Source organism: Mytilus californianus, unplaced genomic scaffold (genome assembly GCF_021869535.1).
Source record: "Mytilus californianus isolate M0D057914Y unplaced genomic scaffold, xbMytCali1.0.p SCAF_7, whole genome shotgun sequence".
Classification (NCBI taxonomy): domain Eukaryota; kingdom Metazoa; phylum Mollusca; class Bivalvia; order Mytilida; family Mytilidae; genus Mytilus; species Mytilus californianus.
This window is the reverse complement of record NW_026262723.1, coordinates 75,573,994-75,594,063: the sequence shown is the minus strand read 5'-3', so window position 1 is coordinate 75,594,063 and position 20,070 is coordinate 75,573,994. Positions and strand designations below refer to the sequence as shown.

The window sequence follows — 20,070 nt, the reverse complement described above, 5'->3', positions numbered from 1 at the left end:
ATGGTTTTCTATGTCATATATCATTGGAAGGTATCCTCCTTAACCCTCTCTAGCCCTTCCCAAATAATTCAAATTTATATATTGAATCTGTTAAGTTACAGTAATGGATAATTGTCTTTTAGTATTTTAGAATTAATTGTGTCGGGTAGTCATCATCTTGTTGTTAATGAACCAATGAAAACCGTACTAGCATGACTGTAATTATTGTCTGATCATTTAGATGGATTTTGGTCTGTTGTTTGTTTGCTGATATTTGATGTACTCTGTGGCTGATGCTGTTAAATTAAATAAAACTATATTTCAAGGTTGGATTGAAAACATGCAACGATTTTAAATATGCAATTCATATAAATCAATTTATTGACATTGGTTGAAAGACTATAATGCAATACTCTATATCTCAATATGGTTTAAAACAATGAAATATTCACTATTTCTTATCAAAATATGAAACACAATATTTTAATCTGGATAATTCTTACTTTAAAATTAAATGTAAAAATAAAAAATTTGTCTGCCAGGCAATATATTTTAGTACCAAAAAGTAAGAATTGTTTAAAGCAAACATACTTTTGCATTCAAATGTAATTTATGAATTACATTTACAAATTGAAGATATCATAAAAATTGAAAAGAAGTTAATTTCTTATGTACAAAAAAGAAAAATGATGGATTTCAAGACAAAGTCTTTCAAATCTTGGGTCCTCCTATTTCAAAGTATCTGGGATATCTGTCTACCCAGATAAGAACAGAGGAGTCACAAATGAGACTTAAACTAAATTTAGGTAAAATTACCTCCTCTACCCCAAATGAATATTCAAATATGCCAGTCCTACAAGATAAAGATAGAAAGAATTACACCTTTGTTACTTTGTCTTCAAGTTATTAATAAATATACATGTTTAAAGAAACTTCGAATTTTGATGTTCTGATATGAATTTTAAATTAATTTTTCTTAAATTTTTAATAGGTAAAGAAATAAACAAGTCCAGAAAATGGCTTTCCGGATCCTTGTTCATAACTTAAAATTAATGATTTTGTGTTGCAGTGAACAGATAAGTAATTTCCAGTTGATGAGAGACATAGGCCTGGTATCCAGATTATTACACATCCTGAAAGACAACAAACTTACTCAAGCATCAATAGACACAATAACAAGTGTGATACATGTACTGTTACAGAGCCCTCCAGATCATCATTCATTACTAAGGTGAGTTTGTTAGCCACCATGAATAGATAATATGTGTACTGATACAGAGCCCCCCTTGGTCATTGAATAGGTGTGTAAGTGTGTATTAATTACTAAGACAAATGTGATACTGGTACATATCCTAGTAATAGAGCCAACCATATCCTGCCCATCACATTGGCCTGTCAAGCTTTTAACATTGACAACTGTGGTACATGTTCTATAAACTCCACATCATTCGTTACAATGGCTTTCCAAGAGATTAGCACCATGACAAGATTGATAGGTGTTCTGTTAACAAAATCCTCCATATTATTATCCATTTTATTGGCATGTCAGGGTGTTAACAAGACATGTGGGATACATGTCCTGTTAACAGAACCTACCATATCATTACCGGTCATATTAACATGTCAGAAATTATGCACAAAGACAAGTGGGATATATGTCCTGTTAACAGAACCTTCCATATCATTACCGGTCATATTGACATGTCAGAATGTAAACACAAAGACAAGCGAGAAACATGACCTGTCAACAGAACCTTCCATATCATTTCCTGTCATATTGACATGTCAGAATGTAAACACAAAGACAAATGGATATATGCCATGTTAACAGAACCTACTGTATCAACGCCCATTTAATTAGTGCATCAGGGTTTAAACGCCAAGGCAAGCATGATGCAGATGATAAAACTATCAACATAATAAATGAAAACATGGTATGGAATTTATTAGAAAACTCCAGCATATCTTTTTGCTGGTTGTGAGGTCTTAATATTACTATAATAATTTACACTAAAGTTAAAAAAAGTCATAATGAAAAGGCTATGCACTGTTCTTCTGGTATATGGTAATGTCAATTATGTATCAGATTATTGTTTTGTGAACAACCATGCTTATTATTCCTTCTCTACTTGTAATGATGAAATTTTCAGATTTGGTCAGTTTATTGTATCAACATTACCTCAGATGTCTAATTCAGAGAAAAATCTGGCTCTTAATGGACTGAAGGTACCAGCCGAAGAGACACAAGAGGACAGCATATCAATTTCAGGTATTTTCAGCAAATATTTACATCTATGCATCTTTTTAATTTTCAGCAAATATGTAAAATTAAACAATTTTTTATATAATACCAAAGAAAATAAGATTCTGAAGTAGTAAGTCAGAAATTTATACCTTGGTATTATTAATTTTTGATGATTTTAATTTTGTTTCATTAATTATTTTGAATTTATATCCTTTTTATTTCAATACAGCAACTAAACATTTGTACTGTTGCTAGTATTAACCAATGGAATTCGTTCTACCAATCATGAAGAATTTCAAATGTATGTTAATTAATTACCTCATGGTTTTCTCTTTTACTTCTTAGATGATGAACAAGTGTCATCCTACACAATTAAACTAAGGAACATCTGTTTAGATGTGATACATAAGTTGATACTGAACACAGAGGTAGAACCTGTACAACTAAATACTCAGTAAGTATCAACATGGTTTAATAGGTGAGGGAAAGGGTGGCGTGGACCTTAATTGATTTAATGCTTAAAACTGGCCCCATCTTTAAAGAAAATTACTACAGGCCATCTTTGAAGGCTCTGATTAATAAGTAACTACAAGTTTTTTTTCCACTCAGGCTTTTATTACTTTTTCATACATTATAGAATGTCAGATGAGATTCAGAAAGTTCTTGGATTTGATTGGTTACTGCTGTTTATGCAAGGTCACATTCATCCTTCAACAGTTGTCAAGGCATCGCTGATCCTACTGACAATGCTACAGAGCCAATCAGCAACAGCGAAGTTCAGAGAGGGAAGTCTGGGAGGTGGATGGCTTAAAGGAACAGAACCAGTACTTAAACAGCATGTTGGAGTTATGTTAGGTAAATTAATCTTTATAGTTAACCTTCTTTTTCTTATTTTACATCATAACCTGGGGTTGATGTTTTTGCTCGCTTCTTCCATGCAGGAATTATATGTTAAAAGATAATCAACGGAAATGATAAATTTAAATGGTATCAGATTAAAGTTTTATGCATATAACTGACAACTGCTAGTAATTTTGCAATTGTCTGTCGTTTTCCAATTAATTTTTTCAAAATATCTTTTAAAATCATAGATACTGGCTTGTTCAGATAAGGTTAGAAAATCTGACTTTTAAAATGTATGAAGTTTCATTTCATATTACTTAATGTTAATAAAAAGATGGGCTATAGGAAGAAGCTCAAACTTAACCAAACACAGGTTATCCAGGATTAAAGATATTTTTAATTTGGCACATCTTACTTTAGAAATTTACGGGAAAAGTTGGTGAAAAAAGTACCTTATAATTTTTTTCCTTTTCCCCATCAAACTTCTTGGCTAAACATCTTTTTAATTGAAATGAAAATGGGGTGCAACCTTTTTCAAAATTTTTATTCATACAATGCTACCAAGAATAAAAGTATTGCTATGCTTTATTACAGAATTATCTGGATGTGATGGTATATAATGTACAATATATTACACCTATTTCACTTGAGGAACTTCCCGTTTTGGCAACTCTTTTTGTCTTGCTTGTGATGTAGTGAATGAGAAGCAACACATAAGTGTTACTTTTCCAGTGTCTTCATCAAGTCCTGCTAATGACTAGTTTTCGGATTGGGTTAATTTCAGATGTTTAGACCATTGATGTTTTGTGTAATGTTGTATGCTTGCATCTCAGTTACAATCACACATCATTCTTTGGTTAATTTCAAAAGGTCTAGATATTGTTCTAGTGAATAGAATTGTTCAGATATTAAGTTTGTTTTAAAAGATAAATGTATGATTAACCATAAATTAATGGTTTAAAACATGAATTTCTGTTTCAGACAGACTACTGTAAACTTAGAAATAAGTAGAATATTTTTATTTCTGCCAAAAAAAAGTGTCTGTGTAAAATTTCCTTTATTTATGTAAAATCACATTTTCATTCTAATTATACATATTTTAGTAGAAAATCTATGTTAGCCATATTTACTAGTTTTAAATTTTTGTAAATTTTAACCTTGATAAATACATGCATTAATTTCCAGATAACATTGCAAGTAATACAACCATTTATTTCTGAATACTGTTGTAGAAGCATCTGAATATCTTATTTTTTCAAGAAAATTTTGATATATGATACCCTAATGGTGCATTTCTGTTTAAAACTAGAATATAAGACCCAATTCAGTTTCAGCATCTTTTTTATACGACCGCAAAAAAATTTTGTGGTCGTATATTGGTATGACGTTGGCGTCGTCGTCGTCGTCGTCGTCGTCCGAATACATATTGGTTTTTTCTAGAAAACTTTTTTTCTTAACCTGATTTTTATACGACCGACCGCAAAAAATTTGTTGGGATCGTATAATGGTATGATGTCGTATGCGTCTGCGTTGTTGTCTTCGTCTGCATCGTCGTCTGCGTCCGCGTCCGAAGACACATTGGTTTCCGGACAATAACTTTAGTTTAAGTTAATGGATCTCTATAAAATTTTTGAAGAAGGTTCAATACCACAAAAGGAAAGTTTGGATTGATTTTGGGGATGATGGTCCCAACCGTTCAGGAATTAGGGGCCCAAAAAGGGGCCCAAAACAAGCATTTTTCGAATTTCAAGATAACAATTTGTGTATAAGTATTTCGATTGCTCTGAAATTGTACCACAATGTTTAATACCACAAGTAGAAGGGTGGGATTCATTGTAGGGGTTATGGGGGCCAACAGTTTAGGAATTGAGGGCCAAAAAGGGGCCAATAACAAGCATTTTTTTAGTTTCTAGACAATAACTTGTGTGTAAGTGTATGGATCTCTCTGACATTATACCACAAGGTTCCATATAACAAAGGGAGGGCTGGGATTGAGTTTGGGGTTAAGAGGGGCCAAAAAAGGGCCAAAAACGCATTTTCTAGTTTCCAGACAATAAGTTGTGTGTAAGTGTATGATTCTCTCTGAAATTGTACTACAAGGTTCCATACTTCAAAGGAAAGGCTGAGATTGGGTTTTGGGGTTATTGCTCCAAGAGGGGGTTTCAAAAAGTTGGGGGGGGGGGGGGGGGGGGGGGGATTTTTTTCCCAATTTTTTTAAGGGATTCATATTTTTTTTCAAAATTTTTAAAATTTCAATTTTTTTGAAAAGCTTCAAGAAGAAATCTTCAATTGCACAGTATTGCACAATGGAGTTATAAAATCTTTGACCACATTTATTTTGTGTCAGAAACCTATATTATGTCAAAAATTTGATCACAATCCAAATTCAGACAGTATCAAGCTTGAATATTGTGTCCAAATTTGCCCCAACTGTTCAGGGTTCGATCCTCTGTGGTCGTATCAGGCTGCGCTCAGCGAAGCATTTTATTGGATTTATATGACTAAAAAAATAATTGGTGAAGAAATAATCATATAGTGGTGCACTTCTTTTTTTTCTACAGCCATTTGAAAGTACCCAATTTTGATGATTTTCTCATTTTTCATCAATTTTTACCCATTTTTGGGCTATTATCATGACAAAAAGTCACAGTTTCACAATTAAACTTTTTTTCATACTTTCACTTAAGATGAAGTGGACCAATCTGAATAAATTTAACTTAAAAAAACTATAGGTAGGTGTTGTATTAAGAAAGTTTAATAAAATTTTGTTGCTTTTTCGTGTCAAATTTACCATGTTGTCAATTTTGTAAATTTGGGATTTTTCTCTTTTTTTAGAACAAAAAGCATATTATTTCAACTTCTTTGTTATAAATGATTGAAAAATACATATCTAAGAAATTTGAAAAGAAAAAAATTATATGGGATGTACATGTATCTGGTAAAATCATTTGATATTTTCCACTTGTATCACATGTTTTGGAAATAATTCCCAAAATAGATTTCAACGAGACTGAAACATCAGAAGAATACATCCTTAATTAAGAACCATTAAAAAATATACATCCCCAAAGCAGGTGAGAGACATACAGTTGTGTTAGCAGTTTTTATTATCTGCAGAGTGCTTAGGTGAGGTAAACAGGTTTTCACCAACTTTCTGCTCTTCATTTTATTTTGATTTGGTTACATATCACAATAAACAGACGGAAAATGGATAGTTTTGTCTTTTTCTCACAAATTTTGAATTTGGTCATTTTTATAGCCTTAAATGTTTATAGTGAATATTAGTAAATATTTGAAAAAAATTTTAAATTCTGACTCTGCTCATTTTTGTCAAATAAGTAAATGCTAAATCTTTTCTCTCAATTGAGAAGCTCTATATACACATGTAGGTAAATAAAAAGTTGTCAAAACTGGTAGTTTCCTTAAATTTTTTATTTTGCATGACTGCAATTTTAAATTATGTCAATTTTCTTTTACTACGAGGAGATTTTAATGTTAGAGAAAGATTAATGCTGTTGATAGAAGATTATATTATGCATATAAAGAATAAGGGCTAGTGTGAGCTGTCACACACCTCTTTTCACATTTTCATCATCTCCACTGAAACTGATATTTGCATGAATAATTTATGAAGATCCTTTCTAAAAAAAAGTCCTCATTTTGTTCTGATTGATATAAAACATGGTTTCTTGATTCAGAATGGTCTGAGGCAACAGGCCCAAATTGTTTTATGTTTTGCAGTTTTACTTGCTATAGACTGTTTTTGAATGTTGTAGGAATGATCATTGAGATATCAATTAATAGGAATCCACACTTTGTACTGATTCAGAAAAAAATAATGTTATTTAGTACACAATTCATTACACAATCAACCTATATAAGCTAATACTTGAATTAATAGTTACAGTACAAAATACCAACAACTGGGACACATTACACCGTACATGTACAATCTTTCAGAGCACACTACAAAACGAATCCAGGACTAACTACCGGTATATACACAAGGAACTTAACACACTAAGTCATGAAAGACTTATTTACCTGTTACATACAATTGAATTGAAAGAGGTTAAAGTGGATTAATGGATATCCAGACCTCATATATCTGTTCCAATATTCTAAATACCAACTCATAATAAAAACCAGTTGATAGATTCATTAAAAGTCTGTATACTGATATGCTGTATCTGTAATTCTCTTATCAACAGGTTTGAACATAGGAACAAGTAACAAAGGTCAGAAAAGGGCACTCAACAGAGAGGTGTGTCAGGTCCCTGGATTTACTATAGTACAATGGTTGCTACCAAAACATGCCAATGCTGCAGAAATATACTTCATACTGATGGCCATGTTACTGGGTCAACATATAAAAGAACTGCCCTCTGATGTACAGGTAAATAAACAATGTGACAGAAATATACTTCATACTGATGGCCATGTTACTGGGTCAACATATTAAAGAACTGCCCTCTGATGTACAGGTAAATAAATAATGTGACAAACTTTAAATATTTATAGACATGATCTGTACATGTGTTTTGTTTCATATTAATGGCAATATTCTTGCATCAACTACTGTAGTTTGAAAACTTCACTTAAATATAAAAGTAAACATACAATGAGCTTCACTTCTTTTAAACAGCTGTATTTTTCTTCAAGTTCACAAATTGTCTCCAAATGTAGAGTTTAAAGTACAGTATAATGGATCTGTTTTACATTTCAATGACCATGTAACTGGGCATTCTGCTATCATACCAAGACTTAAAAGCACTGCTTATAATTTTAGGTATAAGATGATATACTTAAGAGGTATAGGGGGAGGGTTGAGATCTCAAAAAACATGTTTAACCTCGCCGCATTTTTGCGACTGTCCCAAGTCAGGAGCCTCTGGCCTTTGTTAGTCTTGTATGATTTTTAATTTTAGTTTCTTTTATATATTTCGGAGTTTAGTATGACGTCCATTATTACTGAACTAGAACATATTTTTGTTTAGGGGCCAGCTGAAGCACGCCTCCGGGTGTAGGATTCTCGCTGTATTGAAGACCCTTTGGTGGCCTTTCGGCTGTTTTCTGCTCTTCTGTCGGGTTGTTGTCTCTTTGACACATTCCCCATTTCCATTCTCAATTTTATTAGAAATAATTCTCTCATGTCATGCTCTTTGCTCATTGTAACATAGTTAAGCATTATATTTGTCAACATCTTAACATTGACACTTTGTTGTCAACATGATTATTGAGAGAGAAAAGAATCTTGTCATAATAATATGGAAAGTAAAATTTATAAGTTTCCAACCAGCACATGATCGACAGTTATAATTTTTTTATTAAATGATTATAGTTTGTTTTGTATCTTTCAGTTAAACTTGGATCAAGTATGGACAGTAATATTTGGTGTCCCTGCCAGTAAACCTGTTTCAGCCATAGCTAAGGAAAAACAGGCTGAATTGTGTCCTGATGCTGCTCTAGTGTTGCTTGCACTTATCAGACACATGCTGAATCAGGTGGGTAACAGAGAAGGTTCTTGCAGTGGAAAGACATTGTTTGTGCAAATGATGCCTTGTCCATCAATATACTAAATAAAAAGATTTCACAAAAGTGAGCACTGTTGATAAACAATATGTAGTAGTTAACTTAATGTCTTGTTTACAGATTTTATAATTTAATGCTGGAATAAACTTTGAAAGTAAAATTATTAAAGGAAATGTATTTATGGATTTGGAATTTCAAGACTTTAGAAATATATACATGTATGAAAAAAAAACAAAAATCTTAACTGAATTTCAACAGATATATTGTATAATTATACATATTTATGTTAATTTAAAACAGATAAATGAATGTCAGATCAAGGGATCATTGTTGGAAAGTCACTTGAGTGAGTGACCTAAATGGAAAATTTGATCTTCAAAAACAAAAAAGTGATTATTGAGGAACAGCAAAAAATCTGCTTTCTCTGTTTCTTCCAATTGGCAGTTTATGCTGATATCAAAGCAATGGAAAAGAAAGACTGAATATTTGCTATTTTTATGACCCCGCCGTAGCGGATGGGGCATTAAGTTTCACCCATGTCCGTCCGTACGTCCCAAAATTGGTTTCCGTTCTCTAACTTTAGTTTGCCTCAACCAAATGTTATGGAACTTATACACAATGCTTAATACAACAAAACACAGAACAAGTTTGAATTTTGGTGGTGTCACTTTTATTGTTCTAGAGTTATGCCCCTTTACAAATGGAAAAATTGCTGAAATATTTGTTTCTGTTCTCTTACTTTAGTTAGCCTCAGCCAAATGTTATGAAACTTATGCACAATGCTAATTACCACAAAACACAGATCAAGTTCGAATTTTGGTGGTGTCACTTTTTACCATCTAGAGTTATGCCCCTTTAGAAATGGAAAAATTGCTGAATTTTTTCGTTTCCTTTTTCTAACTTAAGTTTGCCTCAACTAAATGTTATGAAACGTATACACAATGCTTATTACCACAAAACTCAGATCAAGTACAACTTTGGGTAGCATCACATTTACAGTTCTTGAGTTTTGTCCCTTTATAACGTTATATGCAAGCAGGGGCATCATCTGTGTCCCATGGACACATTCCCCATTTATTTCATAATTTTTTTAATGGAAAGACAGTCCAATGTTTGAAATATTTAAAATGTTAAAACCACTCATTACAGGAGTCAGACCAAAAATGCAGTACATGGTTACAGGAATACCCGGTAACACTGATGCAGTTTTTGTTGTTTCTGTACCACAACCAGCCAGATTTTATCTCTTTGTCTATCACATCAGAATTTATCTCGGGATTGGTAGCAACACTGTTTCCATCCACCAATGTAACCACGGAAAGTAAAGTTACAACACCACAGGAAGAATACATGGTAAGAATGTTCTTGAAATGATTTTCACTTGTTTTCTTTAGAAAAAAAGTAACTGCATAGACAGACATTTTAATGATGCCATTTGTTGTTCTTTTGATGCTATGATTGTCACTAATTAGTCCCCTATCGACAAAGTCGAAGGAGACTTTAGGTTTGCACTCCGTCCATCTGTCAGTCCGGCAAATCAGTTTTCCACACTTTTTTTCGTCATGTTTGAAGATATTGATTTGATATTTGGTGTATTGTTTTATCATAACAAGTTACAGATCAAGTTTGAATTTTGTTCCGGTCTGACGATTTTGTGCAGAGTTATGGTCCTTAAACTTAGAAAATTCACTCAAATAATCAGTTTTCCTCACATTTTTTTGTCATTCTTGAAGATATTGATTTGATAATTGGTATATAGTTTATCGTTACAAGTTACAGATCAAGTTCAAATTCTGTTCCGGTCTGATGATTTTGTGCAGAGTTATTGTCATTGGACTTAGAAAAATCACTCAAATAATCAGTTTTCCTCACTTTTTTTTTGTCATGCTTGAAGATATTGACTTGATATTTGTTATAGTTTACACCATGACAAGTAATAGACCAAGTTAGTATTTTGTTCCAGTACAATGAATTTTTAACTGGTAGGGGACTGTATTGCCAGGCAATACTCAGAGAATGCTTGTTTTTATTTAAATGACATTTCGTGAAATTTTGATTATGTATTTGATAATTTCTACTTGACCAGGGTTTTTAATTTCCCTTGGCTATGAAAAGACATAACACTGTTATAGTATTATCATTGTTGATTGATATAAGACAGTAGTACATAACATCTCATGCTTCATGTCAAAAATTTATCTTATTTGCCCTAAGTATAAAGTTGTGCAGAATGATGTCCATATATCTATCTTGTAGTGAAAGCTTTAGCACTTTCAGGTTTAATCAACTGTAATTGAAACTTTCACAGTTTTTGGCCTTTTACTCAAGTTTAAATGTGTATGCTAGTAGTAAATTAAAAGGAGTTTTTGCCCTAGTAATTCATGTTTCTAATTTGATTTCAAGTTAAAATCTACATGATGAAAGTGTTTCAATATCTCATTTTTATTCAAAACTTATGTATGGTATTATTATACAGTCATTATAGAACGATATCACATAAAGAAATTTTAATTGTAATTTCAGCCATTCCCAGATGCAGATGGATATATTCACATAAAAACTCCAGACCCTTCACATGCCAGTATGTATTTCTAGAAGATGCTAGATTTTGTTATTCTTCAAAACTTTTATTTGTTTGTTCTTGGTCATTATGTGAGGCCAAAACAATTTAAGATGAAGCAGAGTTTTAATACCTAGATGGACTGTAAATTGACAGCAAATATATCTTTTGTAACATTTAGATAGGAAGAAAAGGAGATGTAAAGTATACAAAAATGCACAACCAAACAACAGAAGTAACGAAAAGATATCCTATACAATGTGTCAAGCTCTATTAGGCTCTTTGGTCACATGAGTTGTCTTATTGGCACTCATACCATATCTTCTTATATCTATATATGGAAAGTTTTTCACTATATAAATTTGCGTATATATGTTTTACATATTTTCTCTTTTGAAATCAAATAGTATGTAGGAGATGGAGACTTAGCATCAGTACAAAAACTAAAGTAAATTTTTTAAAAAAATTTTTGGGGGGTCAATTTTTTTCCTCAAGATTTAAATTATCAATTTTCCTAAAAAAAAATTGGAGGTCACAATTTATTTTGCTACTTCTTTGTATATAGTCTGAATACAGATTTACTAAGTATTGCGCAACAGCACAGTGTATTGCACAACAGCAAGAAATCTTCAATTGAATATAAATTCAAATCATATAACCAATTTCAAGTTCTTTGACTACATTTATTCTGTGTCAGAAACCTATAATGTGTCAAATATTTAATTACAATACAAATTCAGACCTGTATCAAGCTTGAATATTGTGTCCATTTTTTCCCCAACTGTTCAGGGTTGGACCTCTGCGGTCTTATCCAGCTGCGCTCGATGAAGCACATTTTTCAGAAAATCAAATCAACTTATAGAACATTTATTCAAAATTTCAGGTGCATTAAGTGAACATCCAGCCAGAAAATTTGTAATAGATTTCCTAAGGACTATTATACTTGACAGTTTTTCCCAGCAGTCATCTCCTAAACCAGTATTAGATGTTGTTCTAGATGTAAGTTGATTATATGACATTATATTGATACCAGTGAATTAGGGATGCATAATTGATATTGGGGATAGGCCTGTAGACCTGTTACTTATGTTTTACACAGATGAAATTAGTATTGTTAGGAAATGTTTATTATGAAAAGAATGAATTCAGATTTGTTGTAATTACCAAACTGCTATATTGTACATTTATGTCCAGCAAAGGAACACTTTGGGGTGATACATACATTGATGGTGAAGCAGGATATGCTATATTTTTTCAGATTTATTATATTGTAAGGTCTCTCCTCAGAATGCCTTTAAAATTTTCCTGAAATAATCATATGGGGAAAATTGGAGCCTTTTCAATTGAAACTAGAATTAGTGATGGGGCATTTATTCATTTAATTATTTTTCTTATAAAAGAACAATTGAAATTGCATGCAAAGAAAGGGTCTGCAACATATAAATGTGCTTCCTGCATTTATTTCAGGGATTGCTCATATACATAATTACACCACCTCTCTAAAATTGAAGATTATATTGCAAACTTCTTGTATGTCCGTCTGTTAGTCATCTGTCTGTCTGTTTGTACAACACACATATTTGTCACAATTTTCTCAGAAAGTGTAGTACAGATTTACTTCATATTTGGTCAGTAGCTTGACAGTGATGAGTTTTAACACATGAACACTTTTCAGATTTGACATATATGTCTACTTCCTGTTTGCCAATTCTTTGATCTCAATACGGTTTCAGGCTTCTCCAGACAATGCCAACAGACAACAAAGACATGAGTTTCAGACAGAGATCATGAAGACTATCATGGAACACTTAGTAGCTGCTGATGTTTTGTTAGGGGAACAAGCTGCATTACCTATAGCTACAGGAGGGAGCTATGTCAGCATGGCTAACAATGTCTTTTACTTTGCCAGTAGGGTTGTTGATAAATTATGGCAGAGTAAGTATTCTTTTGTTTAATCAGAAGAATTTTTACATGATTTCTTTAAGATGCTTCACTTTTAAAATCAATACAGTACTTGCACAAACAAAGCTATCAAAGTCACATGCTGTGACCAGAAAACAATTTACTTATTCATGATGATTATTTGAATTTACAGTTTATTGATTTAAATCCCAATTTCGTAGAGTCAGTAGGTTTAAAACATTTGTTCTTATTCCACAACTTTCATAATCTCATAGTGTCAAATCAGCAATTATGCTGTTAAAGTATTTACATGTTCTTAGCATCATTTCCATGTATAGAGTTTTCTGCTTCTACAATTTTATAAGTGATGAAATCAATTCAATTTTAATATTTGCATGCAGTTGTACATCAGTTTTATGGTATGATGGTGGCAATGATATTTAAAACATTGCCTCACAACTATACTTAATTCAATTTTTAAAGTAGCTTGCAATAACAGCAAACATATAAAGTTTGATATATTGTAGACATAAGTCTTCATTTTGTTTGCAAATGATGTTAAAAAAGAATGACTCATTCACAGGTATTATGTCAGCCTAGATAAATTTGGTTGTATAGTGAACTCTTTTTCTTTTCTTATTACCACAAAACACAGATCAAGTTTGAATTTTGGTGGTGTCACTTTAACAGTTCTAGAGTTATGCCCCTTTATAAATGGAAAAATTGCTAAATATTAAGTTTCTGTTCTCTAACTTAAGTTTGCCTCAACCAAATGTTATGAAACCTATACACAATGCTTATTACCACAAAACACAGATCGAGTTTGAATTTTGGTGGCATCACTTTAACCGTTCTAGAGTTATGTCCCTTTAGAAATGGAAAAATGGCAAAATTTTTATTTTCTTCTAAATATCAAGTAATTTTTAAAATTGGAGTTATCTTCCTTTGTCCATGATTAAAGTTGAATCAACTACAATCAATGCTTTATACAATGCAATGTTTAATTTTGACTTCCACTGATAAAACACAGATCAAGTTGAATTTGGGTAGTGTCACTTTAACCATTATTGAGTTATGCCCCTTTATTAATCGAAAGATTGCAAAATTTTTAGTTTCAATTCTGTGACTTAAGTTTGCCCCAACCAAACATTATGAAACCTATACACAATATTCATTACCACAAAACTAAGATCAAGTACAAATTTTTTGTTTGCCTCAACCAAATGTAATGAAACTTATACACAATGCTTATTACTACATAATACAGATTAAGTACGAAATTTGGTGGCGACACTTTTACCATTCTTGAGTTATGTCCCTTTATAAACATAAAAATTGCTGAATTTTTCGTTTCCGTTCACTAACTTTAGTTTGTCTCAACCAAATGTTATAAAACTTATACACAATCGTTCTAGAGTCATGCGTGTTTATAAATAGAAAAATTGCTGAATTTTTAGTTTCTGTTATCTACTTAAGTTAGCCTCAACCAAATGTTATGAGACTTACACACAATGCTTATAACCACAAAACTCAGATCAAGTTCAAATTTGGGTAGCGTCACTTTTACCGTTCTTCAGTTATGTCCCTTTATAACTATATGATATGCAAGCGGGGGCATCATCTGTGTCCACATGTGGACACTATCCACATTTATTTTTTTTTAATTTTTGGTCCTGTATTGTTTGGTATAGTATCTGATATCTGTCCTTTTCCACATAATACAAACACCATTTTAAAGGCAGTTGTTCTTTTATTGTGCTACTTTATCTCAAAATCTTTTTAACCCTATCTGGGTTTAAATTCTTAGATTAAATTAGGTTAGATAAAGTACTTTCTAAGAAATACATATATTTTACAGGTGTATTTATGAGAGAATCTAAAGAAGTTTTTGAATTCATAAGCAAATTGATTGCTCAGGCAAAGAGAAAAGGTATGGTATATTTACTTGTCTTACCTCCTATACATTTCTAGGAATATCATTGGTTAATAGTGACCATGTGGAGACCCTGCATATTTGATATTCAGTTAATGGGTGTGGTTTATTTCAATACATGGTTAGTATTGTTGTAATTTCCCTTTTTAAAAACAACACGGTATTGAAGAAAAATCTGAAATGTTTAGCTGGACAACAGTTGAAGAAATTGATGATGAAGAACAATTGAAGTAAAAATGCAGAAATCACATTAAAAGCTAATCATTTGTTATTGTTGGCAATTGTTTTTGTATAGACCAATGAAAGTAGGTTCTTAATATTGAAGACTTCATCACTTTGATAGGCCACTAGTCTAAATACCACATGTTAAGATAGTCGGTAAGATAAATTTGTTACACAGTGTGCTAGTGACCTAATACGATATATATGGGGTCGGTAAATTCCATATATATTGTTTTAGGTCACTAGCACACTGAGTATCTAATAAAATCCAGAACTTATATCATATAACAAGTAAACTAATATATATTTTAATGTTTGATGATGTCAGGTTAGTTGCTTACTGTCCTCACATCATTCTAAGTAATCTAATAATCAGAAACTAAATCATTAAGTATATTCTAGAGTGGCAGGGATAAAAAATATTTTGGTTTATTTAAAAAAAAGCAAAAGAGTGATAGCTATATGTAAGACAGATTTTTTGTTTTTTATGGAAACCATGTAATGACTGTATATGATTACTGGTAATATAAATTAATTTCAAACATATATGGCATAGGTAAGATTGAAAGGCTGTAACTTAAAAACTAAAGTAAATATTCACCCCTCCCTTCCATACTGAAAGAAGTTAACAGCACACTCATTTTTATACGACCGCAAAAAAATTTTGAGGTCGTATATTGGTATGACGTTGGCGTCGTCGTCGTCCGGCGTCGTCGTCCGAATACACAATGGTTTTCGCACTCTAACTTTAGTTTAAGTGAATGGATCTCTATGAAATTTCACCATAAGGTTCAATACCACAATAGGAAGGTGGGGATTGATTTTGGGGGTTATGGTACCAACAGTTAAGGAATTAGGGGCCAAAAAGGGGCCGAAAATAAGCATTTTTGTAACTTCCAGACATAACTTGTGTGTTAGCATATGGATCTCTTTGACATTGTACCACAAGATTCCATATCACAAAGGGTCAATGCTGGGATTGATTTTGGGGTTAATTGCCTCAAAATTTTAGGAATAAGGGGCCAAAAGGGGGCAAAAAACAAGCATTTTTCTAGTTTCATGACAATAACTTGTGTGTAAGTGTATGGATCTTTCTGAAATTTTACTACAAGGTTCCATTTCACAAAGGGAAAGCTGGAATTGAGTGTTGTGGTAATTGCCCAAAACGTTTAGTAATAAGGGGCCTAAAAAGGGGTTTAAAATAAGCATTTTTTAGTTTCTAGACAATAACTTGTGTTCAAGTGTATGGATCTCTCTAAAATTGTATTACAAGGTACCATACCACAAAGGCAAGGCTGTTATTGAGCTTGGTTTGGGGGGAAAGGGGGGTGGGGGGTGATGAATCATAAGGGGGGCGGGGGTCAAAAAAGGGGTAATTTTTTTTTTCTTTTTTTTTTTGTTTAAAATTTACATTTTAAGTTAGTTATTTTTTATCACGAAGAGAAAGTAGGAATTGAGTTTTGGGGTTAATTGCTCAAACATTTATGAATAAGGGGCCAAATATTGGTCAAAAATAAGGATTTTTTTAGTTTGCAACAAAAACTTGTGTTCAAGTGTATGGATCTCTGTGAAATTGTATTGCAATGTACCATACCACAAATTGAAGGTTGTGATTGAGGTGGGGGATGATGAATCAAAAGGGGGTTGAAAAAATGTGTGGGAGGTTGGATTTTTTTTTTCCCTTTTTTTTTCTTTAAAATTTTCCATTTAAAGATGGTTGTTTCAGATTTATATATGAAAGAAAATAATAATGATACGGTTATATATCATGAGGAATTGAAATTTAAAATTATGTATATTGGAAATTTAAGTTACATTGGAAAGTAATAATTGGCTTGGGGGGGGGGGGGGGGGGGGGGGGGGTGGTTATGGCTCTAGTTGTTTAAGGAATAAGGGGAAAAAAGGTTAAAAAACAAGGGTTTCCATTTTAATAGACAAATAATTGAGTAAAGAACATTATTTAAAAGCAGTGTAAGGTTGGTAATTCAAACTCATTTAAATATCTCATCTACACTGCTTTTAAATTATGTAAATTGGAAATTTGCCAATAACTTTATTGTTAATAAATGCATTGGAAATTTGCCAACAATTTTAGTGTAATAAACTTCATTGGAAATTTGCCAATATAAAATTTTGCTGATGAAGGTTTTTTGTTTACCTTTAGCCTTGACTATGAAGTCATTTTCTATTTTTATACGACCGCAAAAAAATTTTTGTGGTCGTATATTGGTATGACGTTGGCGTCGTCGTCGTCGTCGTCCGTCGTCGTCGTCCGGCGTCGTCGTCGTCGTCCTTCGTCGTCGTCCGAATACACATTGGTTTTCGCACTCTAACTTTAGTTTAAGTGAATGGATCTTTTTGAAATTTTACCATAAGGTTAAATACCACAAAAGGAAGGTTGGGATTGATTTTGGGGGTTATGGTACCAACAGTTAAGGAATTAGGGGCCAAAAAGGGGCCAAAAATAAGCATTTTCTAGTTTCCAGACAATAACTGTGGAACAGTGTATGGATCTCTCTGAAATTATACTACAAGTTTCCATACCACAAAGGGATGGTTAGGATTTGCTTTGGGAGGTTATGGCTCAAACCGTTTAGGAATTAGGGGCAAAAAAGGGGGAAAAACAAGGTTGTCCTGGTTAATGGACAAATACTTTAGTACAAAACATAATTTAAAGCAGTGTAAGGGAGATAAATCAAATACATCATTGAAATTATCTCCCTTACACTGCTTTTAAATTATGTATAAAGTAATGGTTAATGAACAATAAAGATAATTTAAAACAGTGTAAGGGAGGTAATCCAAATACAACGTTTTGGTTACTTCCCTTACACTGCTTTTAAATTATGTTTAAAGAAATGCATATTTATAAAGGAAGACCAGTAAAAATATCTGCAAATGTTGCATCATTTTATTTTACAAAAAAATCTATATGAAAGATTTGACACTATATTTTTAATTCTTTTATAAAATAGATTAAGTTAGCACTATGGTAAAATTAAATGGGTAATTATGGTTGCCAACTCCATTGGAAATTTGAATTGAGATTATGACCATATCTTGAGGGAAAGAATTTTTTTGGGGAAAAAAGGGGGGGGGGGTATAAAAAGAAATTGTGGGGGGTCAATTTTTTCTCATTTCAGATTTCAGAAATTAAAAAGAATTATTCTTCAAATATTATTTTTTTTTCAAATTTCAAATATTGAAAAATTTCAAGAAGTTATCTTTAATTGCACAGTATGGCACATTAGATTTGTAAAATCTTTGATCACATTTATTTATTTGTTATGCCGAATCTAACAGTGTATTTAGATTTTTAATTTTGGGTCCAGTTTTCAAAATAGTCTACATTAAGGTCCAAAGGGTCCAAAATTAAACTTTGTTTGATTTTAGCAAAAATTGAATATATATGAGGTTCTTTGATATGCTGAATCTAAACATGTATTTAGATTTTTGATTTTTGGCCCAGTTTTCAAGTTGGTCCAAATTGGGGTCCAAAATTAAACTTTGTTTGATTTCAACAAAAATTGAATATATGGGGTTCTTTGATATGCTGAATCTAACCATGTATTTAGATTTTTTATTTGTGGACCCCGTTATCTAATTGGTTCATATTGAGGTCAAAAGGGTCCAAAATTAAACTTTTTGATTTCATCTAAAATTGAATTATTGGGGCTCTTTGATATTCCAAATCTAACCGTGTATTTAGATTTTTAATTTTGGGTCCTGTTTTTTAAATTGGTCTACGTTAAGGTCCAAAGGGTCCAAAATTAAACTTAATTTGATTTTAACAAAAATTGAATTCTTGGGGTTCTTTGATATGCTGAATCTAAACATGTGTTTAGATTTTTGATTATGGGCCCAGTTTTCAAGTTGGTCCAAGATAGGGTCCAGTATTTAAACTTTGTTTGATTTCAACAAAAATTGAATACATGGGGTTCTTTGATATGCTGAATCTAAACATGTATTTAGATTTTTGATTATGGGCCCAGTTTTCAAGTAGGTCCAAATTGGGGTTCAAAATTAAACTTTGTTTGATTTCAACAAAAATTGAATATATGAGGTTCTTTGATATGCTGAATCTAACCATGTATTTAGATTTTTTATTTGTAGGCCCCGCTATCAAATTGGTTCATATTGAGGTCAAAAGGGTCCAAAATTAAACTTTGTTTGATTTCATCAAAAATTGAATTATTGGGGTTCTTTGATATGCCAAATCTAACCGTGTTTTTAGATGTTTAATTTGGGTCCCGTTTTTTAAATTTGTCTTCATTGAGGTCCAAAGGGTCCAAAATTAAACTTAGTTTGATTTTAACAAAAATTGAATTCTTGGGGTTCTTTGATATGCTGAATCTAAACATGTGTTTAGATTTTTTATTATGGGCCCAGTTTTCAAGTTGGTCCAAGTTGGGGTCCAAAATTAAACTTTTTTTGATTTCAACAAAAATTGAATATATGGGGTTCTTTGATATGCTGAATCTAACCATGAATTTAGATTTTTTATTTGTGGGCCCGGCTATCAAATTGGTTCATATTGAGGTCAAAAGGGTTCAAAATTAAACTTTGTTTGATTTCATCAAAAATTGAATTATTGGGGTTCTTTGATATTCCAAATCTAACGGTGTATTTAGATTTTTAATTTTAAGTCCTGTTTTTTAAATTGGTCTACATTAAGGTCCAAAGGGTCCAAAATTAAACTTAGTTTGATTTTAGCAAAAATTGATTTCTTGGGGTTCTTTGATATGCTGAATCTAAACATATGTTTAGATTTTTGATTATGGGCCCAGTTTTCAAGTTTGTCCAAGTTGGGGTCCAAAATTAAACTTTGTTTGATTTTAACAAAAATTGAATATAT

At 31.9% G+C, this 20,070-nt stretch overlaps 1 protein-coding gene across 2 annotated transcripts in view; it reads left to right on the top strand.

The window, feature by feature from the left end:
- Window positions 1–20,070, top strand: part of LOC127708473 (WD repeat and FYVE domain-containing protein 3-like) — a 113,195-nt gene that overhangs the window by 46,195 nt on the left and 46,930 nt on the right. For both annotated transcript variants that reach the window (XM_052213342.1, XM_052213341.1), the window contains exons 29-39: window positions 1,049–1,210; window positions 2,130–2,248; window positions 2,570–2,678; window positions 2,862–3,079; window positions 7,279–7,463; window positions 8,427–8,570; window positions 9,748–9,951; window positions 11,122–11,179; window positions 12,042–12,157; window positions 12,892–13,093; window positions 14,919–14,990. In XM_052213342.1, the coding sequence (XP_052069302.1) occupies window positions 1,049–1,210; window positions 2,130–2,248; window positions 2,570–2,678; window positions 2,862–3,079; window positions 7,279–7,463; window positions 8,427–8,570; window positions 9,748–9,951; window positions 11,122–11,179; window positions 12,042–12,157; window positions 12,892–13,093; window positions 14,919–14,990 (1,589 nt within the window). The remainder of the gene's footprint in view (window positions 1–1,048; window positions 1,211–2,129; window positions 2,249–2,569; window positions 2,679–2,861; window positions 3,080–7,278; window positions 7,464–8,426; window positions 8,571–9,747; window positions 9,952–11,121; window positions 11,180–12,041; window positions 12,158–12,891; window positions 13,094–14,918; window positions 14,991–20,070) is intronic.